Source organism: Sus scrofa, chromosome 14, assembly GCF_054392235.1.
Source record: "Sus scrofa isolate SSC_HxYL_T2T_F1_AM1 chromosome 14, Sscrofa_HxYL_maternal_Yorkshire_Landrace_v2.0, whole genome shotgun sequence".
Lineage (NCBI taxonomy): Eukaryota > Metazoa > Chordata > Mammalia > Artiodactyla > Suidae > Sus > Sus scrofa.
Genome location: NC_139396.1, coordinates 86180266 through 86207421, shown reverse-complemented (window position 1 = coordinate 86207421; position 27156 = coordinate 86180266). Strand labels below are relative to the sequence as shown.

Here is a 27156-nt window from a genome sequence, read left to right as displayed (position 1 = left end):
AGAGCTGTCAGGGCCACAGGCCGGTGAATAGGAAACCACATTTCAATGTTTCTCTCAGCAATAAAGATTGCAGGACTTCAAGAAAATAGCCTCTTGGCCTGTAGTTTTGTCTTTATCATGACAAGAATTTTCAACATTGAGAACCAATGAGCGGTCGTGTGGCAAGGCTGTTAGTAAGATTTAGTAACTCCAGCTTGCCAACCAGCAGTGTAACTTACAGTAAGTCTATGACGTCCAATCTTAAAAATAAAATTAGTCTATTCATATAGGTATTTCCGCTGAACTGAAATGGCAAGTTTTTTGTTTTTTGTTTTTTTACTTTTAATTTGATCTACTTTAACTGTAGCCAAGAAATTATATTCAGGGTATTTTCAAGTGAATTTTTTGCAGGGCGTAGTTTAAAAACTATTGCTTCTGAATAACCCCATCCCTGTTCTTTCTTCTGTGGTAAGCCTCTTTCGCTTTAAAAATAGATGTGTTCTACGAGACTTCACTTGGCTCTCGTTGTTGTCCTCTTATGCGAGTTATTTAATTTAAAAATAGAACTGTCTCAGTAGATCTGTATCAACTAGTTTATGATCGTTTCTAGTGGAGTAAACTCTAATTAGGCAGGCAGTTCTGTGGAGTCATGTTTGGGAGCATTATAGTCCAGTTATGTTTTCCTCCTTGGTGACCTGACAGAAGGCTTTTGTGTTCAGGTTGATGATTTCAGTGTATTTAGCTTATAAGTTTTTTTTTCTTAGGCTAAATGTAAATTCCTCAAGGGCTGAGGGAATTTTATAATTTGGATGTAAAAGAGATTACCATTGGAAAGTTGTTAACATTTAACATTTTTCTAACACATAATCACCACTAGACTGTTTTTTTTAGATCAGTCAACTTACTCTTTATCCCAGAGCAATTTTAGTTAAAATGCATTTGTACATTGTGGGCGTATTAAAAACAGTATTTCTGTGAATGCATGCTTCTGGAGTATAAGGTGTCTGAAACATCATTAAAGAGAAATAAAGATTAATTTTTTTATTTATTAAGTTTGTTTTACTCTTTCAGCCTTTAAACGAACTTTGTTAGCTTTTGCAAAAAAAGTTTAATATTGTTGGTAATTAAAGTACCATTGGTTTTGGGATTTTTAAGGCCTTAATTCTGAAAAGAAAACCTTTTTGCCTTACAATTTTAGAGTTTGTTCCTTCTAAGAAGTCTGGAACTTAATCAAGTTAAAATGAACAAAAAACGTGTTATATACAGCACATACTTTTATTATTAAATACATTTAATACATTTTGTTATTGAGGTATATATATATATATATACAATTTGACATATTTTTGTCAAATTAATTTTCAGAACCGGGCTCTCTAACAGACCTGGTTATACAGTAGGACGTCTTGAAGCATTGTTCAATCAGATGTATGAGTTCATGATCAATAAGGATAATTCCTTCCTCAAAGAATCTTTTGTAGGATTTTTGCCATATGATTCTCTTTAAAAGTCCTGTCTTTTTTTCATCCAACCAGCAGAGAGCACTTTAGCTTGTAATATGAGCACTGTATAGATAAGTGAGGACAGTCAAGATGATGCTTTATCAAAGAAATGGGCAGTTAGCTTCAGACACCACCTCATTCTTTCCTGTCAATTCCAGTTTGTTTCATCAGTTTCCTAAGTTTTTCATTAATTTAAATGTGTTTTCATGGTTATTATAATGACATTTTCCCCAAACACAACCTTCTTATTTACTTGGCCAGAAAATTTCATGTTACGTATAATTTTTACATTTTACAATCCTAATTTGTCAACATTTCCATAAACGGACTAAATTTTGTCTCAATATCTGTAACACTTTTTTTTTTTTTTTTAAGAGGAGGCTTCTCTGGGAGTTCCCATGTGCCCCAGTTGGTTAAGAACCTGACTAGTATCCCTGAGGATGCACATTTGATCCCTGGCCTCGCTCAGTGTGTTAAGGATCTGGCATTGCTGCAAGCTGTGGCATAGGTTGCAGGTGTGGCTTGAATCTGGCATGGCTGTGGCTGTGGTGTAGGTCAGCAGCTACAGCTCTGATTTGACCTCTAGCCTGGGAACCTCCATATGTGGCAGGTGAGGCCCTAAAAAGAAAAAATGAATAAATAAATAAGAGGCTCCTAGTGCGGATACTCGGTAAATAGTTGTTGACAGAGACTTTTCTGGGGAGATGATTCAACTCAGTAATTGTTTCCACACTAGGAATCAAAATGTCAGAATTCTACTATAAGTGGATACACTGTCCTTGTTGCTTGGCTAGTGAGGAAGACAAAGCTTTAGATAGCCTCCTCCAACGTCTGCCTTACATCCTGTAGCTTATACAGAATTTGTATAAAGCACCTACCTCACCCTTGTCCCTCAAACAGCCCACAGCTAACAAATGCAGTCTCATCCAATAGAACTAAAGGAAGGTTCCAGACAGTAAAAGTACTGACAGTCTCCCGATTTCCCTGTGTTTTGAACATCAACAAAGGTTGCCTCATGGAAGAGGTTGAAAGGTTTATTCTGTCACATTGTGATTTTCTACTTTTCCACATGACAGGAGGACTGTCGAGAAACAGCAGCAGAAAGGGAGAACTGAGTCGGTAGCAGTTAAGAGTCTGAGCAGAACTAGGACAGATGTCTGACGCCCTTCAGAATCCTGACCACACCCGACTTACTGAGATGTACATTATTGTGACTAAATAGCAAGGACCCACGATTGGTCAAATCCACGTGGCTCTTTGCTAGGTCATTCACATCCCTGTTCCCAGCCTCCGGGACTGAAGAGGCCTTCTCAAAGCATTCCCTCACCCTCAGGTCTTTCAGGGGAACTGGTATACTGGCGGTTGGAAGTTTAGGGGAAGGAGTGTCAACTGCATATAGGCACAAACCCCTTTTGTATGTTAGGTAAAGACTGTTGAATTTTTTTAGCATTCACATCTGTCTTTTTGGTTCAAGATTTTAGCATCATGTCCTCAGACCAATGCTAAAGCCTTCCCCACACACCACTAAAAATTAGCCCTTGTGTTTTTTCCCCTGTCAGGCTGTGCTTTATATTAATTTTAATCTACTTGGTCCCTATTCAAAATGTTAGTATGAATTTTAATCCAGTTTCTCCTGAATAAAATCACTGGAGGAAGGAAGTAATATGATTATTAGTCCCTGCTTTTGGGCCCTCAAGGATGGATCTGGCCCTGCTTTCCATTTTCTTCTCTCCTCTCTGCTCATTCCTCTCTTCCTACCCTGCATCCATGTCTAATCTCTGCTCAACAAGGTCCATTTCCATCTTAGAACATGCCCATGGTAGCTTGGAGAACTCGTTCCTTCATGAACCAGAGTGTTGCTGGTACTCTTCAAGAGATGCTTAATTGACAGCTTCTGATAAGAAGCCAGCAATGTTCAAATAGAGCGGAGGTCTGGTCAGGGAGTTTGCACCCAGGTATGAAGCCCCCTCAGATCCTCAGAAAACATCCCAAAGCCTGGGGCTCAGGGTGGCATGCTGTGGAGTGTGGAGTGTGATCTGAGAGGGGCCCTGCCCTAACCCCAGTCAAGAAGAACAGAATGTTTCTGCCATAGAGACAGCAGCTTTGCTCTTAGCATTTCCTGAATATTCTGGAGGACTTCTCGTTGGTGGGTTAGTTGGTTGGTATCATGGAAAGAGACCAATGATGCAGTAGGAATGATAGCAAATTGGGTCTGGGGCTTTCTGTAATTAGCCCTTCATTTAGGAATCTGGAGTTGCAGATTGGCCATCTGCCTGTCTTTTGGCTTATCCCATAAAAAAAGTAATCATGGAGGAACTGGAACCTGTGGTTTTTCTAGTAGTAGTAGGTCTCTTGTATTGTTTGAATCATTGAGCATTTTTTTTTTTTTTTCAGAACCAGTAACCCGATCGTTTTCTCACTCCCAGGGACCGCCTCCCCCTCTGCTCTGCCCGATGCATTCAACACATGTGTTCGCCTGGGAGGCCAGGCAGCACCAGAGCAATTTACATTCGGCTTCCCAGCCTGCTGGAGGCAGCGAATCAGCCTCTGGGAAGGCTTCGGAGACTTGTCAGCAGTCTGTAGCTTATTTCTGTGTGTGTGAGGGTGCGTGTGTGCGTGTGTGTGTCTATCTCTCTCTTAACATTTACAGGCTGAGATCACTGTGGAGGAACAAGCAATAGAGTCTTGTCAAGATTTTATCTCAGGGTAATGCTTAGTTGAAAATGAAAGCCTGAAATACTGATTTTCTTCGTGAGAAGAATTGACTGTTTGATGTTGAGAACCCCCAGTGTCTGACCGAGGAAAGCTGAGCAGGGCCACTGCAGCCCGCGGCTCTCTGACAGCAGCAGGGGCTGGGTTGAGGCAGCGGCTGCTGGCCTGGGGCGCACCCGTAAATGGACTTGGGGCTCAATGCTGTGACTCTTAGTCGTGGCTTTGGATGTTGGAATACCGGCGGTGATCTTCTGTCTCTTATCAACTCCCCTGATTTAAAGGAAAGATGAGTGAAGAACCGAAGGAGAAAAATGCCAAACCTGCTCACAGGAAAAGGAAAGGGAAAAAGGTAAGAAATGAATAAGCAACATGTATTGTTCTCTGGCCCTGAGGAGGGAGTGCTCTTTAGGCTGGATTTTGAAGAGACTTGGGTTTTAAGAAGCTGCTAGAATCAGAATGCTTTTTGTTTTTCTGGTCTCTTAATGGGTGTGTTCAGTGTTGGGGGAAAGCATCACAACTCAGAGACATTGCTAAAATATTTAAACAGTTAAATATAGTCATTTAGATTTCACTGAAGTGGTGTGTTTTTCATAGTGATATTCAGGATTATTAAGTAAACACATGTCCTAATTATGTGGGTGGGTTTTTTTTCCCCCCTTTTAAATTTTCCAGAATGCCTGTTAATCAACAGGGTACCAATTACTAATGAATATTTATTATAGTATAGATGTTTAGCTTTAACACATATTCTGTGCAAACTTAGGGAAGCCTATAGTTATACTTCAAAATTGCAGCATGGAGGTGAACTCCATTTTAATTATTGATCAGCTTATGGCTGACAGATTTTGAATTTGCAGTCGACTCTGCAGCTGTACACCCGTGTGCCTGATGTGCCCATTATAATTTATAAAATTAATGTCGTTTGCCACAGAAATGGACAAATCTTCGAAATAGCAATAGATGATTCTCATAAACCTGTAGATTCATTTTGGTTTTCTTGCCTGTGCATATCGTGACATGTTCTCCCAACTTTTTAATATATTTTGAAATGGGTGTGGGGGGTAATTCCCTAGGTCTGGCATTTGCTTTTGATCCAGCATGGTTTATAAACTAGCTTCCATAGGGCGTGCCACCAATGGAAAAGACAGTTGTGTATCTGTTAACAAAGAAAAAACAAATCCTTAAAATGGGATTCTAGCTCAGAGCTATTTAGAGAAAACGTGGATGACTTTTAAAAATCTGTAGTCAAAATCTTCAGAGATTTTAGTTTAATCCTTAGGACTGTTGAATGTAATTGTGACTCTTTAAATGCTTCCTTGATCCCATGTAAAGTGTGCTCAGCCAATGGCTACATGGAGAATGGTTGGTTATCGTAGAGAAGATAAAGATTACAACTACTGGTGGAATTGCCAGGCATTAAAACATTTTTTTCATCATCTATTATTTATGAAAAGAGTCATTTGAATATGCTGTTCTTAAAGGAGCTCTTCTCAGCTAACTACTCAGAGGGCACGCAGAGGAACATGCCAACATCCCAGGGCATCAGCATCCTCCAGACAGGGTTCAACATCCTCCAGATGGTGAAGCTGTACTGACTGACTTGAAGTCAGCCCTACTCCTGATTGCATTGTCTTAGCGGAGCTTGATGCTGCTGCAAAGGTGCTGTCCTGATTTCCCAAGGGAGCAGGTCGCAGCTGCACAGCACAAATGATGTGTTTAATGCCTGGCGGACTGCTGCTGGTCTCAGAGAAAGGTGTCAGCTTTGCTCATGTTGATGAGATGTGGTTGTAAGTGTCTGATGGGCTCCACCATGATTCTGAACACAGAGTGTCACAGGGAGCCCGACAGACATCATGAGCCTCAACAGTGCAGCCCAGATGAAAGTGAACCATGGCTGGGTCAGTTGTAAATCATCAGGCTTTTACGTGGAACCCTTTAACATAGGCTTTTGTTTTCTCTTTTCCTCGTAATGTTTCCAGCCATGTTCCATGTCTTAACCTATCAGGCTGTCCCACTCAGAGCGTTTATGGCTTTGAGTTCTTGTCCCTTTAATTCTATGAGCTTCCAGCTGCTGCCAGCGTCCTCTTGATGAAAGCCTTCATCCTCACACTCTGCCCCAGTACCTCTAAACCCCCTCCACCTGCTTGGTAAAATCCAAATGCCTGACCACAAAGCTGAAGGCCATTCACAGTCCAACCTGCACCCACATCCCAGCTTCTTTTGCTTTCGCCATTGACCTCACTCAGATCTGATTCCATCTAAACTGTAGTTCCTGCTGTTCCCTGAATTAATCCATGTCTTCTGATGCTTGTCCTTGATCCATAGGGAAAACATGTCTATGCCAGGAGGCTGGGTGAAATCCCATCCATCCTTGAAGGTCCCACCCCAGACTTGCCTCCTTTTTGAAATCTGTTGATTCACGCTAGTTAGAAGTTGGCCATCTTCTGGATTGACATGGTACCAGGTCCTGTAAGGACACCTGACACATTCTGCTTCCTTGTCAAGTTGCCACATACCTGCTATTCCCTTGCTCCCATTGAACCTACTGGTATTTGCCTTAGGAGGCACTCGGCATGCTCCTTGTCTGCAGTTCACACGTAACATTGAACCATCGCTACCATTTGTTAACCAGAGTTCACCTATAATTTTCAGTGTTAGAGCAGATGCTGATCAAATAAGAGATATCTTCTAAGTGAGTAAGCCTTTTCGTATATTATGGAGAGGGGATGCAGTATTTTTTTGTTAGTTTTTAAATATATGTACATACATGTAAGTGTGTGTGTGTTCTATCTCCTTCTAAACCAAGTATTTCACAAGGTCTCTGGGTGTTCTACATGACCTGCACTGCAGCATTGGTGGGTGTGGTCAAATGAAAGCATTTCAGTTGAGAAATATATGGGACCTGTCAAGTGTTATTGCAACGAGCTCCCCAAGTCTTTAAAATTTTTCCTAATTAGTTATGGAATTATTTTAATATAAAATTTAGTGTGGAATCCTTTTTGTATAGAAATATACCTCAAAATGGCCTTAAAAATTATGCGTTGATGTTGAATGTTTTCATAGCAGATCACGTGCTTAGGGCATTTGGGTATAACGTCTCTCATGAGACATATTTACCAATGGAGTCAGCAAGATAAATGTGATGGAATCATTATAGTACTCCTTTGTTAGCACATAGTGGATATTTTGATTTTGTTCAGGAATAGAAGGATTGAAATTGATGTCTGGAAATGTTTTTTTCCTAATCATTTCTGTACTTTGTTCTGGAGTGTGAAGAGGGTATGTTTGTGTGATATATGTTTGTGTTATTTGTGTGTGTATTTCCACATCCCAAGCTAATTTCTCTCCTTATGCTAGTTACAAGAGAAGGATTTACTGAAAGTCAGGAGAGCTAAGTTCTAATCTTGTCCTACTTCTAACTTGATAGCTTGCCTTAGATAAAACAACTGAACTCTTAATCTGTAAAATTAGGTTCATATACCTGGCATAGCTGTCACTGACATTGTGAGAATAAAATAAAAATAGTAAGGTCATATTTATAAAAGAGATTTTAAAATCTTTACTCAAAGTGACTATCATCATAGAATTTCAGATTTGCTGTGGAGTGGCTGATTCTATAGTAGGAATGACAAATGACATATTGCCCCACCTGCTAGTATTCTGCCAGAGGTGCTTAATGTAGCCACCAAGCAGTAAGTGTAAAAATGTGGCATTTAATGATTTTGTTTATTTAACCTCTGCATCAGTCGTAACAAAATGCTATAGACTGGGTAGCTAAAGCAACAGAAATGTATTCTCTCTCTCTCTCTTTTTTTAATGGCATTAAAAGTTCCTGGGCTAGCGGTTGAATCAGAGTTGCAGCCTACGCTACAGCCATAGCAATGCTGGATCTGAGCTGCATCTGTGACCTATGCCTCAGCTTGTGGCAATGCTGGATCCTTAACCCCCTGAGTGAGGCCAGGGATTGAACCTGAATCCTCATGGACACTGCCGGGTCCTTAACCCGCTGAGCCACAACAGGAACTCTCAGAAATGTATCCTCTCCCAATGGGTTCTGGAGAGCGGAACTCCTAGATCCACTGACAGCATGGTTGGGTCCTGGTGAGGGCTCTTCCTGGCTTGTAATTGGCTGCCGCCTCGCTTGTTTTGGTGTAGTCTTTCCTTGCTCTGTGCAGATGAAGGTCTCTCTCTCTCCTTGTTAGAAGGCCACCACTCCTGCTAAATTAGGGCCCCACCCTTAGGGCCTCATTTTACCCTAATTATCCCCTTTTTAGGAGGCCCTATCTCCAAATACAGTCACATTGGGGATTAGGGCTTCACCATGTGAATTGGATAGGTTGCATATGTGCACACGTGTGTGTGTGTGCACGCGCGCGCATCCAGTTCCAGTCCATAGGCACATTCAGGAAAGGTTCCAAAGAAGTCTAGGTTCCCAGCTTAAATATGCTTAGTAAAATGTGATGCTGATGCAGCTCTTTCAATGAGTTTAGTTATCCGTCACATTCTATGTGATGGAGAACCTGAGACTCGCTACTGGGCAAGCACCAGCTATGGTAAACCCATCCAGGCAGAAAGTAGAAGGGTACCAAATAAAGACGGGTTCAGGTTCTACTGCTGCAGAAAGGAGGGAGTGGTGAATCCATTTGAGGATGATGTCGGGAAAGGATGGATAGAGGAAGGCGTGCTTGAATTGATGTTTAAAGGATATGTGTTTTCAAGTGTTCTCTCGGGTCAGACATTTCTAGATACAGTGTGGGATGAAAGAGAGAGAAAGATTTGAAGTAGCTTGGTGTGCTGAGGAATCTAAGCCTTACTACAGGAACGTGTTACTGCAGAATATGAGAATGGAGAAAAAGACAAGGACCATCTCAAGGATTTAAGCTAAAGGTATTTCTCTTTTTTTGTGTGTGTCCTGTTATTCTGCAGAAGGCTTTAAGTAGAGGAGTTATCAGAGTAAAATTTGCTTCTTAGAAAAACATCCCTAGTGTTTGGTAAGAATGCCAGCTCTGTATTTTACACCATCTTTCCATCTGGTAGGAATATATGTCATTATGTCATATAGTTTCATTGCCAATGATTACTGTGGAATTGGTTCTTTGAGTGTTCCATTCAATGATTTTTTTTTTTTAAGTGGCAGATGGAAGAAAAATACTTACTTAGACTCTATTAGGTAATAAGGGCCATTGCAATGAGTTTGCTTGTCTTCTGTGAAACTTCAGTAAAGGCATTTTCATCGTTTTATTTCAGTTGCCTTTTTCATCTACAGATTCCAAAATAGCATGCTTTCTGTAAATTCGTTTTTATGGTTTGTTTCTTCTAAGGGTAGATATCACAATGTTCTCCTTTTTCTCCTATGTCCCTGCCTTCTGTGTGAGCTGTACTTGTTTCTTCTGATGTAGCTTAACTTATCCAAATGTGTCCTCATTTTTTGAGGGACAGGCAGTTGACACTCTATTTCTAATGCTCCTGGCTGTTCATTGTTAAGTTTTTCTTTGGTTCCAGAGTCTGTGTTGAGGGTCCTTGAATACCTGGTGCCCTCTTGCAAAGTGATGATGTACTGTCCTACCACGTGCATGCAGCATTTGTATTGACCTGTAATTTTTACTTGTGTATTTTGAACATTGCTCAGTTTGCTCACAACTGCTCTACAATTAAGTAACCTCTCGAAGTCTTTTGTTGGTGATTGGAATGGATTATTTGAGTTGCAGTTCACTGAGGATGATCACGTGTCCAGTGCATTGTAACTTCTGAGGGGCCAAAGACATCCTCCTTCTCATGTGGCTTTTCTGTTTTTTCCCATTTCACTGTCTGCATCAGTGTCAAGTGTTTTTTCTATCAGTCTTTTAGAGTCAGAATATTTTAAATGTTTTTTATTCTCTTCATATTCTTCCTCCTGATTGTTAATCCTTCTATCACAAATGCTATTAACTTTATAGTTAATAGGCACTTAAAATGTTTAAATGTCTATGAAGCAGAAATTTTGACTCTTCCGGTAATTAATTTGGATGGTCTTTTCTTGAACTTTGCATTAGAATTTTCTCATTTTAATAGATTTCTATGTTGTATTTGTCTAAGTTTTTCTGTCCACTTGGAACTGTCTTTGTGTAGGGAGAGATTGAATGGATTAAGAAAATCTGGGGAATTATTCTTAATTTCAGAATTTCATGAACTATAATAGGCTTTCAATATAATACCACCTTTAAAAAAAGCCAATATAGTTAGGTAGGTTTACCTGGCGACTTTCACATTTTTTGTGAAAGCTTGGTTTAAATTTATTTTATGTATAGCACAACCTTGGGGTACGGACTCTGAGCATGGCTTTTAAAATAAGGTATTGATATTCCCACAGATTTACAGTCCCCTCCCTGTAATTTTAAAACCTGAAAACAAAAACCTGAAAAAAATTTTCCCAACTTCTTTGGTGGCAAAACCTGACCTCACCTGAACTTATTTGGCAACAAAACCTGTTCTGACCTTATGTGAAGCTATTTATAGTCTTTATTTATCCTACTTCTTGTGAATATTCCTATGTTTTGCTGCGGAAGTAAAAATTTCTTGTTTACGGGATCCTGACCCAAGATGCTGCGGAGATGTCATAGTATTGGTATATACCTTTCTAAGATCTGAAAAGTTCTCAATTCCAAACCTTTTCTGGCTGCAGGGAGTTCAGATACCTGAATATGTACTGACTTCTGAGCTGGGTCTGGGCCTGAGCCAGTCAGACTAAAAGTTAGTTTGGCGTGAGGGGGAGGGGGCTTGTCTTGTCCTTAATAAATTCCAGACAGAGTGGAGCTCCGTAATACCAGGCGCTGTATCAAAGGTCCCTAATGCAGTTTTCAGTCTTGTAGGAAAAATTATTTCCAAGCACATTCCAGCAGATACTGGCTTGCTTGGTAATAAATCTGAACATTTGGACAGGGGGGTTTTAAATATGTTTATAAAGCCTGGTCTTTTCCTTGTCTTTTCTTTTTTTCTTTTTCTTTCTTTCTCTCTTTCTTTTCCTTCCTTCCTTCCTTTCTTTCTTTCTTTCGGCTTGTAAATAAAAAGGAAAAAGAAAGGGTCCTAATGTATTGCTCATATTGTTTGTTGTTCATGACCATTTGATGAGGTCACCAAAAATACCTGTGGTATGTATTTCTGAAAGGAAAGCTATAGACTTTGAGGAAGACCTTGTTTGAATTTTCGTGGCTGCTTGCAAAAAAATATTGTTCATCATATGAAGGATAATTAATTTCCTGTAATGAGCATATAAAATGACTTTCTTTGTCATTCATCTTAAATAAAAATTCCCACTTATGGCTACATTTTTTACACAACTTTATTTTTCAAAGTGTTCATTCTTTCTTTCCTGTTTCATATAATTGTAACTATAAATTACCTAGTACTTTTTTTATTTTTGAAATTTAAGTATAGTTGATTTGCAATGTCATGTCCACTTCTGCTGTACAGCAACGTGACTCAGTCCATGGTTCTGTTAATAGCTTAAAATCTAGAAGGTTCTTTCACCTCCCTATTTCCTTTGTTAATTTTATAACTCTAGTCATTGGATTCCATTTGTCCTTTCACCACCTGGGAAGTAGTAGGAACAAAGCATATTTCAAACATGCCATCTAATACAACATTGTAAGTCAGCTACACTCCAAAAAAATTAAACAAAACAAAACCTGTTTCCTAAGACATCTCTTTAGTAGTTTAGAGATACCAGTTCATATACTGGTTTAGCAGTGTCCTTAAGAAAAACAAAACTCTGAATCATTTATGAAGGTTTAATGCTTGAGCAACGTTTAGATTGTAAAACTCACATCATCATTAAGCTGTCTGCTGAAGGCCAGCTGTCTCTGTGTACAGCCTCAGAACGTTTATCCTTCACTCTCAACTCACTCATCTTTTAAATTATATGTTCCACAGCACATGAGATAACATTGGTTTGGCGTTTCTGCCATGTGTGTGTTTTAAAATAAAGTATGGCTGTTCCCATTGTGGCTCAGCAGGTGAAGAACCTGACATAGTGTCTGTGAGGATGCGGGTTTGATCCCTGGCCTCACTCAGTGGATTAAGGATCTGGTGTTGCCACAAGCTGCAGCATAGGTTGCACATGTGGATTCGATCCAGTGTTGCTGTGGCTGTGGTGTGGGCCTCATCTTGCAGCCCCAATCCGACCCCTAACCCAGGTGCTTCCATGTGTTGCAGGTGTGGCCCTAAAAAATAATAATAATAATAATAAATAAATTAATTAAATATAATCATGCAGAGCCATTTAATAGATCAGTTTGTTGTTTTGTCTCTGCCTCAATACCATATCACGTATTCACTTTTTTTCTTTTTTGTCTGTACCTGCAGCATATGGAAGTTCTCAGGCCAGGGATCAAATCTGAGCTGGAGCTGCAACCTGCAGCTTCAGCAGTGCTCCATCCTTAACCCACTGCATCATAGCAGGAACTCCTATACCACGTTTTCTTTCGATGGGTATTCTTTGAGCACTTTCTAGGTGCAAGGGATGCATCAGGGAACAAGACAGGCAATAAACATACAAAGTGGGTAACTAGCAATATGTCAATGTAAAAATTCCACAGGAGGCTGCTGTCCTGGAGAGAGTCAGAGAAGGGTCAACGCCTATAGCCAGGGTGACAGGAAATGCCTTGGTGAAAAGGTGAACCTTGAGCTGCGAGTTCAGTCAACCCAGGAACTTGGTCTGTCTAAAAGAGGACATTTTAGGCAGAAGGAACTGTGTGGGAAAAGGGCCCTATGGTGTTTGGGTTCTGAGGAAGAAACATCACTTCAGTGGACTCTCCCAGTGGGCACAAACTTAAAAAAATTCTGCACACAGCTCTCAAAAAATTTTTTCCCCTCCTGGAATTAAGTTAATTTTTTTTTTATTAGTTTTAAGGGTAAGGAATAATATTTTAGGAAGTCAGCTGGGGAATCTGTGGTATCTGTACAATGTAACACCTGCTGAATTTGTGAAAATGATGAACTTCTATTCTGCTTTTTCACTTTCCCCTCAGTGCTACTCATTGTTAACCACTGTGATGTCATTATGGTAAAGATTTAAAAAAATTCTTTCAGGAGTTCCCCATCGTGGTGCAGTGGTTAACGAATCTGACTAGGAACCATGAGGTTGCAGGTTCGATCCCTGACCTTGTTCAGTGGGTTAAGGATCTGGCGTTGCTGTGAGCTGTGGTGTAGATTGCAGACGCAGCTTGGATCCTGCATTGCTGTGGCTGTGGTGTAGGCTGGCAGCTGCAGCTCCGATTCGACCCCTAGCCTGGGAACGTCCATATGCTGTGGGAGCGGCCCTAGAAAAGGCAAAAAGACAAAAACAAAACAAAACAAAACACTTCTTTCAGACACCCACATCTCTTAAGCCTCCAATTAACATTACTTTCCTCTTTGGTACCCAGTCTACATGATAAATGAGAAATACAAATAAAGGTACACATCAGAAACTGAATAACCCTTGATAGGATGTTTGTGCACAATTATTTTTGCAAATAGCATGTGTGTGGCCTATGAAATATACATTGCCTTAGAATATAGGCTCCATGATAGTGTGTCATACTTAATGTCAGCATTTTGTGGGTATTAATGAAAAAGTAAGCAATAACAGTAGCAAACCAAGCTAATTCCTTGATACAAAGCTCAACCTCTAGATAATTTATCAGAAAACATTGTGTGATTTCCCTTTGTTGTTTTCATGGTACTGGCTTACTTAGTCTTTCTATGCCGTGATTTCATCGTTACATAATTTACCTTAGCACTTTTGCAGAATTGAAAAATCTCTGTGGGAAATTCTCTTGTGGCACAGCGGGTTAAGGATCTGGTGTTGTCACTGCGGTAGCTTGGGTCACTGCCGTGTCATGGGTTCACTTCCAGGCCTGGAAACTTCCATAGGTCGTGGGCGAGGCCCAAAAGAAAAATTTCTATGGAACATTATCATGCTATCCTAAATGATGGTTTCATCATTTTTCAATCTAGTTTATTTTAACCTGGAAGGAACATTAAAAATACATACAGAAGTTGAGCCATGGTGATCTGGTTATTAATGAAAAAGATCTTGTGTGTAATTATAGGTAATTAAGTGTATCATGTATTCAAGTAAATATTTATGATAACTTCAAAGTTTCTTTTTAAAAACAAAAGCAACTGCAGTTATGATTTAATGGTTTCCCACCCCACTACTCCTACAGAGATGTTTATCAGAAATTTAATGGATTGCCTCCTACTATATGTACATGTGGGGTTATTTCACTCAATCTGTTGTTTTGGACACATAGAGAAGCACAGGAAACAGCTTGGTTTCAGATATTTGAAATTCTCTGTTCCCATCCAGTAAGCAGGGTTCATCCTTCTCATCTGTTCTTTATGTCTTAAAATTAGGAAAAAAAAATGTAGTAGGCATTTATGAAACTAGAATAATATGAAAGGTTCCAGGATTCCAGCCTTTCCTTTTCAAAATTTGCCAGATCTTGTGATGAATTCAGAGTGCACTTGAAATAGGGTGCTAATAACTTGCATCAACACATTAGTGCTTGAGAAGTTTTCACCATCATTCACAGAATTTTGCTATTTTAGGGGATTTGTAGAACAGAGCTCTAAAAGTGAAGGTCCTCTATACTCTCGAAGTGTAAAAAATGTAAAATATCATTTTAATTATTTAAATTGATGACACATTTTCTCTTGGTAGTTCACCTGATGAAAATTGTTTTAACCATAACCCCTTATTTCTTTTCTTTTCTTTTTTTTTGTCTTTTTGCCATTTCTTGGGCCACTCCCGCGGCATATGGAGGTTCCCAGGCTAGGGGTCCAATTGGAGCTGTAGCCACCGGCCTACACCAGAGCCACAGCAACGCGGGATCCGAGCCGCATCTGCGACCTACACCACAGCTCACGGCAGTGCCGGATCCTCAACCCACTGAGCAAGGCCAGGGATCAAACCCGCAACCTCATGGTTCCTAGCCAGATTCATCAATCACTGCGCCACGATGGGAACTCCATCCATAACCCCTTATTTCTATATAAAAGTTTTTTGGGGATAAACTTTAGGCATTAGGTTACAATACTTTACGTAATTTATAAACATGCCAATTGAGTTTTCTCTTTAGAAAGTAGATGGACTAGTGTAGCTCTGTTAAACTCATGTGTCAACATGTACCCTTTTTTCTTCTAACTTTAAAGCTTTTTTGTAATCTTTAAAGTGAGGGTTCAGAGTTCCCGTCGTGGCTCAGTGGTTAACGAATCCGACTAGGAACCATGAGGTTGCGGGTTCGATCCCTGGCTTTGCTCAGTGGGTTAAGGATCTGGTGTTGCCGTGAACTGTGGTGCAGGTTGCAGACGTGACTCGGATCCCACGTTGCTGTGGCTCTGGTGTAGTCCAGAGGCTGCAGCTCCAATTAGACCCCTAGCCTGGGAACCTCCATGTGCTGCAGGAGAGGCCCTAGAAAAGGCAAAAAGACCAAAAAAAAAAAAAAAAAAAAAAAAAAGTGAGGGTTCTTTTGGAGTTCCCTGGTGGTGCAGTGGGTTAAGGATCTGGTGTTGTCACTGCAAGAGCTCCTGTTCTGCTGTGGCATGGGTTTGATTCCTGGCCTGGGAACTTCCACATGCTATGGGCGTGGCCAGAAAAGTGGGGGTTTTCCTAAAATATTATGATCATGGGCTAACGGTCAAAGGGAGATTTTCTTCATGATGAACTGGCAAGAGAAGAGACCAGAATTTCATACCTGAGAGGTTGAGTCTTTATTCCACCATTTAACAGCTGTTTAAAGTTGGTCACATTACTTAAATTTTCAAAGACCTTCGTTTCTAGTCTGTAAAATGGGAATATTGTGCCTGCCATGAGGTTTAATGTGAGGATAGGAATAGTGTATGTCAAGTATCTGGCACAGCTCTTGGCCAAAAGTAGGCCTACAGCACAGAATAGCTGTTGCTGTCATGTGTGTTAAAAACATTGATGGTATTAGATTATTTTTGGTGCCACATATTACCTGTGAAGAAAAGCACAATTTGAGCAATATAATTATAGTTCCTTGTCTCCCCGAATCAGAATTTTTTGTGTGTAATTTTAAATGTGATGTGCTCTCCTTTCCTTCTTACAAATCAGAATAGCTTATTTCATGATGGTAAAATTAATTTGCAGTGTTGATTTCCAACCATTTTAATCAGAAAATTAGAAATTTGTCTTGCAAATATAACAATCTTTTAAAAAAATTATCCTTTGACTTGTTTTAGAAGATTGCATATTTAGTCTATCTCTAGTGAAATCTCGATTTAGGAACAGATTTATGGAACGTACTGCATTCTACTCATAAAAATTGGCAGAGATAGTTCATTATGTATTTGTGTAATGTCACCTTCTGATAGTAGACGTCAGAGAGGATTTGGATTATTAACATTAGCGTTAATGTGCTAGTGTCTATTTCACTCTTGTGTTTGTGTTCTAAAAATCCCCCCACTCTGTCTTTTACTTAACTATTTAGGGTGAGGGAACAGGGTGGTGTGTAAGAAAGAGTTGTAGTTTTCCTTCTTGGCCTGGTGTAACAGCATCAAGAGGCAGTATGATAGAAGGAACATGAGATTCAAAGAGATTTACATTGAAGACATTTAAGACAATTTTATGAAAATCTAAAGATGTTCATCGTGTTGATCTGAGTGACCTTGAACTGCAGCCTCCCCTTTTCTAATGTCTGAAATGTAATTGAACCAAATGATACCTATGACACTTATGGGTTTGAAGATACTACTTCCTACCAAAGATACACAATTCATATTTTCAAAGCAATAGTGTGATAGGTGAGATTTGGGGTGATGCTGTGTGATTGCTGAAGGGAAGCAAAGGCCTAACAGAACCCTCTTGTTGCTGTCTTCTAGTCAACATCTTGAATGTTATTTTGCCATTAACAACATAGCCCCCTTGTTTCCTCATTTGCACTCTAGTTTTTGTATTTTTATTTTATTTTATTTTCAGTAATTAATTTATTTATTCTTGGCTGTACTTGTGATATGTGCAAGTTCTGGGGCCAGGGATCAAATCCGTGCCACAGCAGTGACCCAAGCCACTGCAGTGACAATGCTGGATTTTTAACCCACTGAGCCACATGGGAACTCCTAGATTTTTTAGCTTTAGAATTGAGGTGTATAGATAACAAGGAACATTTCCTAATCTTTCATCTTTAAGGTAGAATTCCAGTTGCCATTCCATTATTGCATGTAGCAAAACCACCATGTGGAACATTTTGAATTTAAAGTCTGTCATCTGAAGCCATTTTAGACAAAAACACCCTATTTGATGACAAAGTAAGTACTTAGGCTATTTCTTGTCTGGGCCTTTCATTGAAATCCACTCAGGGACAATTTGTTCATTGTATATATCTAGACTGTGGACAGTTGGCCACTTTTACTGCACACATTTTTTTTTCTTTTTTCTTTTTTTGCTTTTTAGGGCTGCACCCGCGGTACATGACAGTTCCCAGGCTAGGGGTCTAGTCTAATCAGAGTTACAGCTGCTGGCCTACACCACAGCCACAGCAACACAGGATTTGAGCCAAGTCTGCGACCCACACCACAGCTCACAGCAACACTGGATCCTTAACCCACTGAGCAAGGCCAGGGATCAAACCCACAACCTCATGGTTCCTAGTCATATTCATTTCCACTGTGCCATGATGGGAACTCCTGCATACATTTTTATAACATAAAATTTATCATTGCAACCATTTTACAGTACGATTTAGTGACATTAGCTTGATTCACAGTGGTCTGCAACCGTCACCGGTATCCAGTTGCAGAACTTTTTTATCACTCAGATGGAACCCCTGCACACATCAAGCTGTCACTCCGTATTCCCTCCTCCCCTAGCTCCTGAAACCACTAATCTGCTTTCTTTGTCTATAGATTTATGCCTATTCTGGATATTTTGTATGAGTGGTTTATACGGTATGTGTTCTTTTAGGTCTGGCTTCTTTCGCTTGGCATTTTTTTCCCCTCATGGGGAAATATTGAAAGCTTTTCCTTAATATCAAGAACAAGACAAATACCTGATTTCCCTCCTTTTAATTTTTTTGCTTTTATATTGAAGTATAATTGGTACTTCAATAAAAAACACAGCAAAGTGACATATATATATATATATATTCTTTTTCAGATTTTTTTCCCTAATAGGACATTACAAAATATTGTGTGGAGTTCCCTGTGCCATACGGTAGATCTTTGTTGTTTATCTATTTTATGTATAGCATCGCGTATATGTTAATCCCACACTCCTAATTTATTCCTTCCTCCTACCTTCCCCTTTGGTAACCATAAGTTTGTTTTCTGTGTCTTTGGTTCTACTGCTGTTTCATATATAAATTCATTTGTATCATTTTTTTAGATTGCACGTTTAAGAGATATCATATGATATTTGCTCTTTTTTGTCTGGCTTACTTCACTTAGAATGATAATCTCTAGGTACTTGGCATATTTTTAATGTTTATCCCAGTTGTCACATGTATCAGTACCTTATTCCTTGATTTAGCTGAATAACATTCCATTGTATGGAAGTCCACATTTTGTCCATCCAGTTACCTGTTGATGGACATTTGGGTTGTTTCTGCTTTTTGGCTATCTTGAATAGAGCTTCAGTGAACATTAGTGTATGAGTTTTTCTTTGAACATCTGTTTCCTGTCCCTTTAGGGTATATTCCTAGGAGTGGAATTTCTTGATTATATAGTAATTCCATAAACATTATAAAACTTACTGAGGAACTGTCAGAATGTTTTTATATTTGATTTCTATTGTATTCATATTTCTACATCTTATTATATATCCAGTCACAATATATTATTCTATTGGAGGTTTAGGGGTAAATTATTGTGAAAACAGGTTATAGAGAGAGAGATCATAAGAATCGATCTGTGAAGAAAGACAGAGACACCTATCTAAGGAAAATAGAGGAGCCCCTCAGGGGCTTTTCGTGGATGGCAGCAGATATATTCTAGAGCATCAGAGAAAAGCAAAACCATCCTTGAAACATTCCTGATGCGAACTTCCACTTGAAATGTGAACCTGAACAGTGGCAGAACGGAGAAACTTTCCCACTGGTTTTTTAAATCTGTAACACAAGTCATTGGCTGTCCCAGATCAGAGGGTGAGAGGTGGAATCTGTTCTTTACACGAAGCCGGAAAAAAAGGCGGTGGATTGAGCCACATCTGGCTTGAGGTTTCTCCCAGAGAGAAGTAATTTAGAGGCTTAAAATACTAGATGACTTCTCTGTTGCATATGTTTATGGTTAACTGTAGAGCAAATAGTATATGATTCTCATGTCATAGTGTTGCTTCAGTCATTCTCAGTTGTTTCTCTTTCAATATCTGGAGGGAGAGGATCCCCCACGGGAATGTCCCAAAGAGGTTTCTGAACCAGATGGGCTGTGACAGACAATGATAGCCGCTATTTTGGTCAACTTTTTTGGGCAAAAACCAGGTGAGCTGTACCTCTTAGAGTTTCCTCTAAGAGCTACTGAACATGTGATTGTACTAGTAAGAAGATTGACATCAAAATAAACAAGTCTTACTTGCTTTGCTCTGAAGTAGACATGGCAGGACAGAGAAAAGTATTGGAAAGGTATTTGCTCGTGGGTCACATGATCTTTAGAGAAGAAGCAGGACAATTCCCAAGATATTCATTAGATTTCTCAATCTCTTCTAGATAGTGTAGGTTTTTGTTATCTTTCTGTATTTCTTCCATCTTTCTTCCTTTCTTCCTCCTCCTTTCCTTTTCTTTCTCTCTCTCTTTTTCTTTCTTTCTTTCTTTCTTTCTTTCTTTCTTTCTTTCTTTCTTTCTTTCTTTCTTTCTTTCTTTCTTTCTTTTCTTTCCTTCCTTCCTTCCTTCCTTCCTTCCTTCCTTCCTTCCTTCCTTCTTTCCTTCTTTCTCCATTGGGCAAAACTAAATAGATTTAGAATTAAATATTCTGAAAAGTCTTTCAAAGCCTGTTTTATGGTCTCCCAATAGAAAATACAACTTAATCTTCATACCTGAATGCTTTAAAATTGTTTCTTGCCTTAAATTTATTTATAACTAGAAATTTGTTATAATTTCAATTCTAAGTGGATATAGTTCAATAAAATATGCCCTCTTTTTTTTTTTTTTTTTTTTTTTTTGCAGCCACTGGCCTATGCCAGAGCCACAGCAACACAGGATCTGAGCCACATCTGTGACCTACACGATAGCTCACAGCAACACTGGATCCTTAACCCACTGAGTGAGGCCAGGGATCGAACCCACAACCTCATGGTTCCTAGTCAGATTCGTTAACCGCTGATGGGAACTCCCTATGCCATCCTTATCTAAATGTTTTCTTAAAATTTCCTGTTTTAAATTTATTTCTAACTGGAAATTTGTATAATTTCTATTCTTACCACTTTTTATTTTCTACTTTCTTCTCTAAGGCTTTTGAACTCAGGTGCCACTTAATAATGGAAGTAAGACAAAACTGAAAAAGTTACAAATATTCCTCCTGAGACAATCAACTTAAAAAGCTATTTTGTATTTTGGAGTTCCTGTCGTGGTGCAGTGGAAATGAATCCAATTAGGAACCATGAGGTTGCGGGTTTGATCCCTGGCCTCGCTCAGTGAGTTAAGGATCCAGTGTTGCCTTGAGCTGTGGTGTAGGTCACAGATGTGGCTCACATCTGGCGTGGCTGTGGCTGTGGCATAGGTCAGTGGCTACAGCTCCGATTAGACCCCTAGCCTGGGAACCTCCATATGCCGTGGGTGCAGCCCTAAAAAGACAAAAGTCCAAAAGAACAAATAAATAAAAAGTGAAAAAGCTATTTTGTATTTTAATTTCAAATAAAAATTTCCCTAAATCTCTTTTAGTGTTTTATATGATACAAACATATTGACTCATGATATTGATATGATGTTATAACATATAACTTAGAAAAGTGTGTAGAGATTATGAAAAATGTATATAATTATGAGAATAGTAAAATAAAGATAAATGATAAGCTATGGTCGATTTTTATAGGAAAATAAGTTTATTAACAGGTGTGGGAGAAAATGTAAATTGGAATACATCTGATAGGTATCACTGAAGATATCAGTGTCTGTTGTGTGGGTTTTAGGTTTTTTAATGAGATTCGCAGTGGCTCTTGGTTTGTCTGCGGACTTTAAGATGTCATGTAATCCCTTGACTTTGATTGAACTATGAAACCTTATGCCATTATAGTTTCTAGCTTTATGGTTTTGAAACTGGTCAGCAGTAAGCAGATAACTATTTGTAGAAAGGTCCTCCAGGAAAGGAAGGCTTAGAATTCAGAATGAGGGGACTTAGAGCTCAGGCAGAATCACCTGTGCTTACCTGCATTCCAGTTGAAACACAGTGTATTGTGCTCCATGGGTACTGCCCTGTCTTCACTCTCAGGGACAGTGAACGCTCATGGTTGACTGTTTCAGGATTTTACTTAGTGAAGGAGCTTTAGGTGTTGTAATTTGACTAGAGTAATGTGTATAATAAATAAAAATAATGTAAGACCAATAAAGACACAGACCTAAGTGTGTATTTTGTTCCATGGTGTGTGACTTCAACTTGGTGTTTATCTAAAAAGGCTTATCTGGGGAGTTCCCATTGTGTATGTTTACATGTGATTTTTTGGGGGGAGAGAGTTCATTACCTCCACCAGTTTCTCTAAAGGATCTGTGATCTTAAAACTGATAGACTAGGAGTTCCTACTGTGACTCAGCAAATTATGAACCCAAGTAGTATTTATGAGGATGCAGGTTCAGTTCCTGGCCTTGCTCAGTGGGTTAAGGATCCAGCGTTGCCATGAGCAACAAGGCACAAGTATGGTTTGGATCCCACTTTGCTGTGGCTGTGGTATAGGTTGGCATCTGTAGCTAGCCTGGGAACTTCATATGCTGCAGGTGTTGTCCTGAAAAGCAAAAAATAAAAAATTAATAAATAAAAAGTCTTATCTGGAGAAAGCTTGTCTGATTGGCAAGCTCATATGATTACAGAGTCAAAGAAGCAGTATAAATGAATCAGTTTGAATCAATGTGGTCAGATTTAGTGATTATTCAAGAAAATCTAAAAATCTATTGATACTGATGTATGGAAGCTAATTAATAATTTTCAAAAGGTATCACAATGAGCCAGAACAATCGAACAGACTGATAATCAGCCAGTCAGTCTCCTGGATTCCAAGCTTGTACCTGTTTTAGCTGTGTTACAAAGGGTTGGCTACTGTCTTCAGTTTTTTCTGAGTGTAAGCTTATAACTGAGGTCCTATGTAGAGAATCTTTGGTAAATATTTATCTAATGTAAATCTTGCTCCCTTTATTTTCTTGGTTAGAAATTTTTTTTTTTTTTTACTTTTTTGATTGTCCAAATGCTGAGATCGAATTTTACCCTTAACAATAATTTGAAAACAATCCTCAAGGCCGTTAATAGATTATTTCAAATGGTAACAATAATAGAGAAGTTGTTGCTGGAAAAATCTGGATGACTCCTGAGAAGCTTGGGAGCTTTAAGTAGATGCTGAAAATTTCAGATTTCCAAATTAGCATGTGTCAGGCAGGAATTTATTTTATTAAAAATGTATTGCAAATCAACTATTGCAGAAAAATAAAAGTCTACATTTCTGTATCTCTGCTGTGAGCCAGGGATAGTCTATGAGATTTACGCAATTTATCTCCTTTTCTTAAGTCCTACAGCAAACCAGTGAAGTGTTTTCTTCTGTTTCACAAGGGATTATGTGCAACCTAAGAAAGTTGTCTGGGGAGTTCCCATGTGGCTCAGTAGGTTAAGGGTCACATGTGTCCCTGTAGCGGCTCAGGTTGCTGCTGTGTCATGGGTTTGGTCCCTGGCCTGGGAACTTCCAGGTACCATGGGTGTGGCCAAAGGACGTTGTTTATGGGTGTATGGCTGGCCTAAGATTCCAGCCTATCTGAAGTCTGATTCCTTCTCTTCTATCCTTTGATAATTTCCTGTTTTAAGAAAATTTGCCATTTAGTCAATTAAATTAAATTTCAGCCATTGTAATTTATCTATTGGTATTAACATGAAGTAAAGGAAGCATAAATACCTGTAGATTTAGCAAAATAATTCAATTTTTATGCTTTATTACTATATACAGCATATTTCTTGGATCCTACAGTAAACTAGATTTTTAAAATCTCTCACATATTTGGAGTTCATTACTGTGCTTGAACAGTAGTAGCAAGTACATCTATTTTTGCTAAGGTGCCATACCAAATTCACAAGGTGTCCAAGATCCTTAACAAAAACATATGTCTGTGCTGTGTCATTATACATGAAACTTTAAGCCAGTGATATTTATATTTATTGTTGTAATACAAGTATGTTGTTGAAACCTAACATATGTATATTTTAGTTGTTTGTGAAATCACAGATTTAGATATTTTAAAGTGTTATGTATTCAGTCTTATTAAATATTTAGTCAAGAGCACAAAAATTAGCTTAGATTTTATAATTATAGCATAGAAGATATGAAGACTCCCATTTTTCTAATTTCAGATTAACAGGAAATGAATATGCATATTGGATTCCTCCGGTTCTAAATGAGAATATCTTACACATTTTAATGTTTCCTTTTTTTCTTTTCTTTTTTTTGTCTTTTGTATTTTTGGGGGCCACACCTGCAGCATATGAAGGTTCCCAGGCTAGGGGTCTAATTGGAGCTGTAGCCACCAGCCTACGCCACAGCCACAGCAATGCCTGATCCAAGCTGTGTCTGCGACATACTGATTGGGGCCAAGGATTGAACCTGCAACCTCATGGTTCCTAGTTGGATTCGTTTCCACTGTGCCACAACGGGAACTCCCACATTTTAATGTTTCTGAAGTTGGGATGCATCTTACAATGATGGAGTCCCTTTGCTGTTGGCCAGGAAGCAGCCATGATGTAATTGTCATCATCCCCATGTGTGTATCCACTTGGTTGTTATTCCAGGTGTCACGACAGTAGGACCTGAAATTTTTAATCAGCAAACTATTTAAAGATCCTTCCACTGAAGAATTTGCAGAGGAGGTGACAGTGGGTTAGGAGAAAATTCTGGAGACAGTTATGGAGATTTTAAGAACTGCTGCATCACCTTCCATTCTGATGGCACAGGGACTGCTCTTGGGTGTGCAAATGCATTGATGATTTAAGTTCAGACATTGATGACAAAGAAGAGAAAGATTCTGAATGTGAAAATTTTAAGAATGCCCTAACCGATTTATTTCACTTATCTTCCTGTTTTAGTGTGTATAAGTGTCACAGGTTATAAAGATTTTATGTATAATGGAGTCTAAATAATCATTAAAAAAAATAAATTTGAAAGTTTATGGGAGTTCCCTGGAGGCCTAGTGATTAAAGATCCAGCTTTGTCACTGCTCTGGCACAGGTTCATTCCCTGGCTTGGGAACTTCTGCATGCCACAGGCACAGCCAAAAAAAGTGTTTTTAAAAAGAAAGTTTATGCGGTAATGCATTATGTCCTAATTTAATTGGCAAGTTTTTTCATGCTTTATGTTACATTAAAATGTCACATTGCATAACCGATAACATCCTAGATTGATGAACTACCAATAGTGAGTAGTTAACTTTTCTTTTTTCTTTTCTTTCTTTCTTTCTTTTTTTTTTTTTTTTTGTTTTGTTTTGTTTTGTTTTGTTTTGTTTTAGGGTGGCACTAGCAGCATATGGAAGTTTCCAGGCTTTGGGTCTAATTGGAGCTGCAGCCCCTAGCCTAAGCCACAGCCTTAGCAGCAGGGTATCCGAGCCACGTCTGCAGGCTACACTGCAGCTCACAGCAACATTGGATCCTTAACCCACTGAGTGAGGCCAGGGATCAAACCCTTATCATTGTGGATTCTAGTTGAATTCTTTTCTACTGAGCCACAATGGGAATGCCAATAATTAACTTTTCAAATTAAAATTCAAAGCTCAGAGATAGTTTGTATTTTCATGACTAAAATTAGAAACTTAATGGTGTTAAGTTTCTGTCATATGCTGCAATAATACTGTGTTGCTAAATTATAATTTTAAAAAATTTATTTCTTAAGGTATAGTTTATTTACAATAGTGTGTCAATTTCTGCTGTACAGCAAAGTGAACCAGCCTCATATATGTGTGTATGCACACACATACACACACATATGTATATTCACACATTCTTTTTATCATATTATCTTCCATCATATTCTATCACAAGAGATTGAATATACTTCCTTGTGCCATACAATAGTAGTCTCATTGCTTATCCATTCTAAATGGAATAGTTTGCATCTGTGATCCCCAAACTCCCAGTCCATCCCACTCCCTTCCCCTCTCCTTTGGCAACCACACATCTGTTCTCTATGTCTCTGAGTCTGTTTCTGGTAGATAGGTTCATTTGTGCCATAGTTTAGATTCCACATATAAGTGATATCATATGGTATTTGTCTTTCTCTGACCTCAATTAGTGTGAAAATCTCTAAAATATAAAATGTAATTTTTAAAATGCTATTTAAAAATATCTAAAATACAATTTTTTAAATGCTGTTTAGTTCTAGAAGATAGTATTTTTCTTCAAGGTTAAGCCAAAGTCAAAATAAATGTATGAACTGTACATATCATCAAGTTATTCTACTTTGTAAATGACAGCCCAGGAGTGTTCAGTGTGCACCAGTTTACACCGGTAAATAAGACCAAATCAAAAGTTAAAACATAATTGAATGGCCTGGAAGTTAGTTGGCTCTCACTTATAGTTCCTTCTATAAATACATTTTTATCAATAGTAGCCCTTTACTTTTCTTTCAATCTGATTCTTACTTTTTAAAACATAATTATGTTTTGTTATTGCACATTTTTGCCATAATTTTTCATTTTCAAAGCATATTTTAAAAGTATTATAGTGTTGGTGTCCTTGAATATGCAGTTTCTAAATTCACACAGTAAATATTGTTAAGTTGAAAATGCAAGGAGTTCCCTGGTAGCTTAGGTTAAGGATCTGTCGTTGTCACTGCTGTGGCTCTGGTTGATTGCTGTGGTGCAGGTTCAGTCCCTGGCCTGAGAACCTCCATATGCTAAGGGTGTGGCCAAAAAAACAGAATAAAGAAGAAGAAAAAAGAAACAAATGTTAGAACCAGGCATTTTATTGAAAAGAGAACCATTATCATGATATTAATAAAATATATGATTGATGAAATAGGAAATTTTGAACTTTATGGGTAGAAAATTCTCAGTAAGGGCACTATAAACCTTCTCTTAAACTGTAACTATGCATAAGTGACATGATCACCTTTGAAGAGACACTGAACAGTACTTGCAATGATGTGGTTGGTGTATTAAGCAGAAATATAAAAAGGCATAATATTCAGTGTATGAGTAAAAAAATAAAAGTGCAAAAAACTCTTGCCATTTTGTGAAAATGCCAGTGTTTTGAAGTAAAATTCACTTTTCTACAGCAGTGACTTTTCCAAAGACAGACTGGCTACCCCAGCATGCTGTCTGTTTATGCTTTTCTGCAGGATATACAAGGTGGCTACATAATGGTGGAGTTAAAATTCACTTTTAAAAAATTCTTTATATTCTTGTTTTTCAGTGTGTCACCTTGCTTTAGCGTAGCTTATAGAGAATGGAGAATGTATTTTATTGTGTTTTAAGCATACAAGCAATGCTAAGTAGTTATGCTGCGAGCCACATGAGAAGTGATGGAACATGATGGTGGATAATGTGAAAAAAAAGAATGTGTGTATGTGTATATATATGTGTGTATAACTGGGTTTCGTTGCTATACAGCAGAAATTGACAGAATATTGTAAATCAACTATAATAAAATTAAAAAGAGTACAAGCAATACAATTTGTTCTAGAAATACCAGCAAATACAAAACAAAAAAAAAAAAAAAAAGGGAAGAAAGCTATATAAACACTTATACAATTCTACTTTATGTTTTAGATTTTTTTAGAAATTCTGATTCTTTCTAGACTATATAGAAAATTCCAAAC

General features: G+C 38.5%; 1 protein-coding gene across 18 annotated transcripts in view; it reads left to right on the top strand.

Moving 5' to 3' along the window:
* The window catches only part of ANK3 (ankyrin 3), a 777589-nt gene that overhangs the window by 166550 nt on the left and 583883 nt on the right, over nt 1-27156 (top strand). For 16 of the 18 annotated variants that reach the window (XM_084992838.1, XM_084992823.1, XM_084992818.1 and 13 more), the window contains exon 1: nt 3937-4542. In XM_084992838.1, the coding sequence (XP_084848964.1) occupies nt 4480-4542 (63 nt within the window). In that variant the 5' untranslated portion in view covers nt 3937-4479. 18 annotated transcript variants of the gene reach the window in all.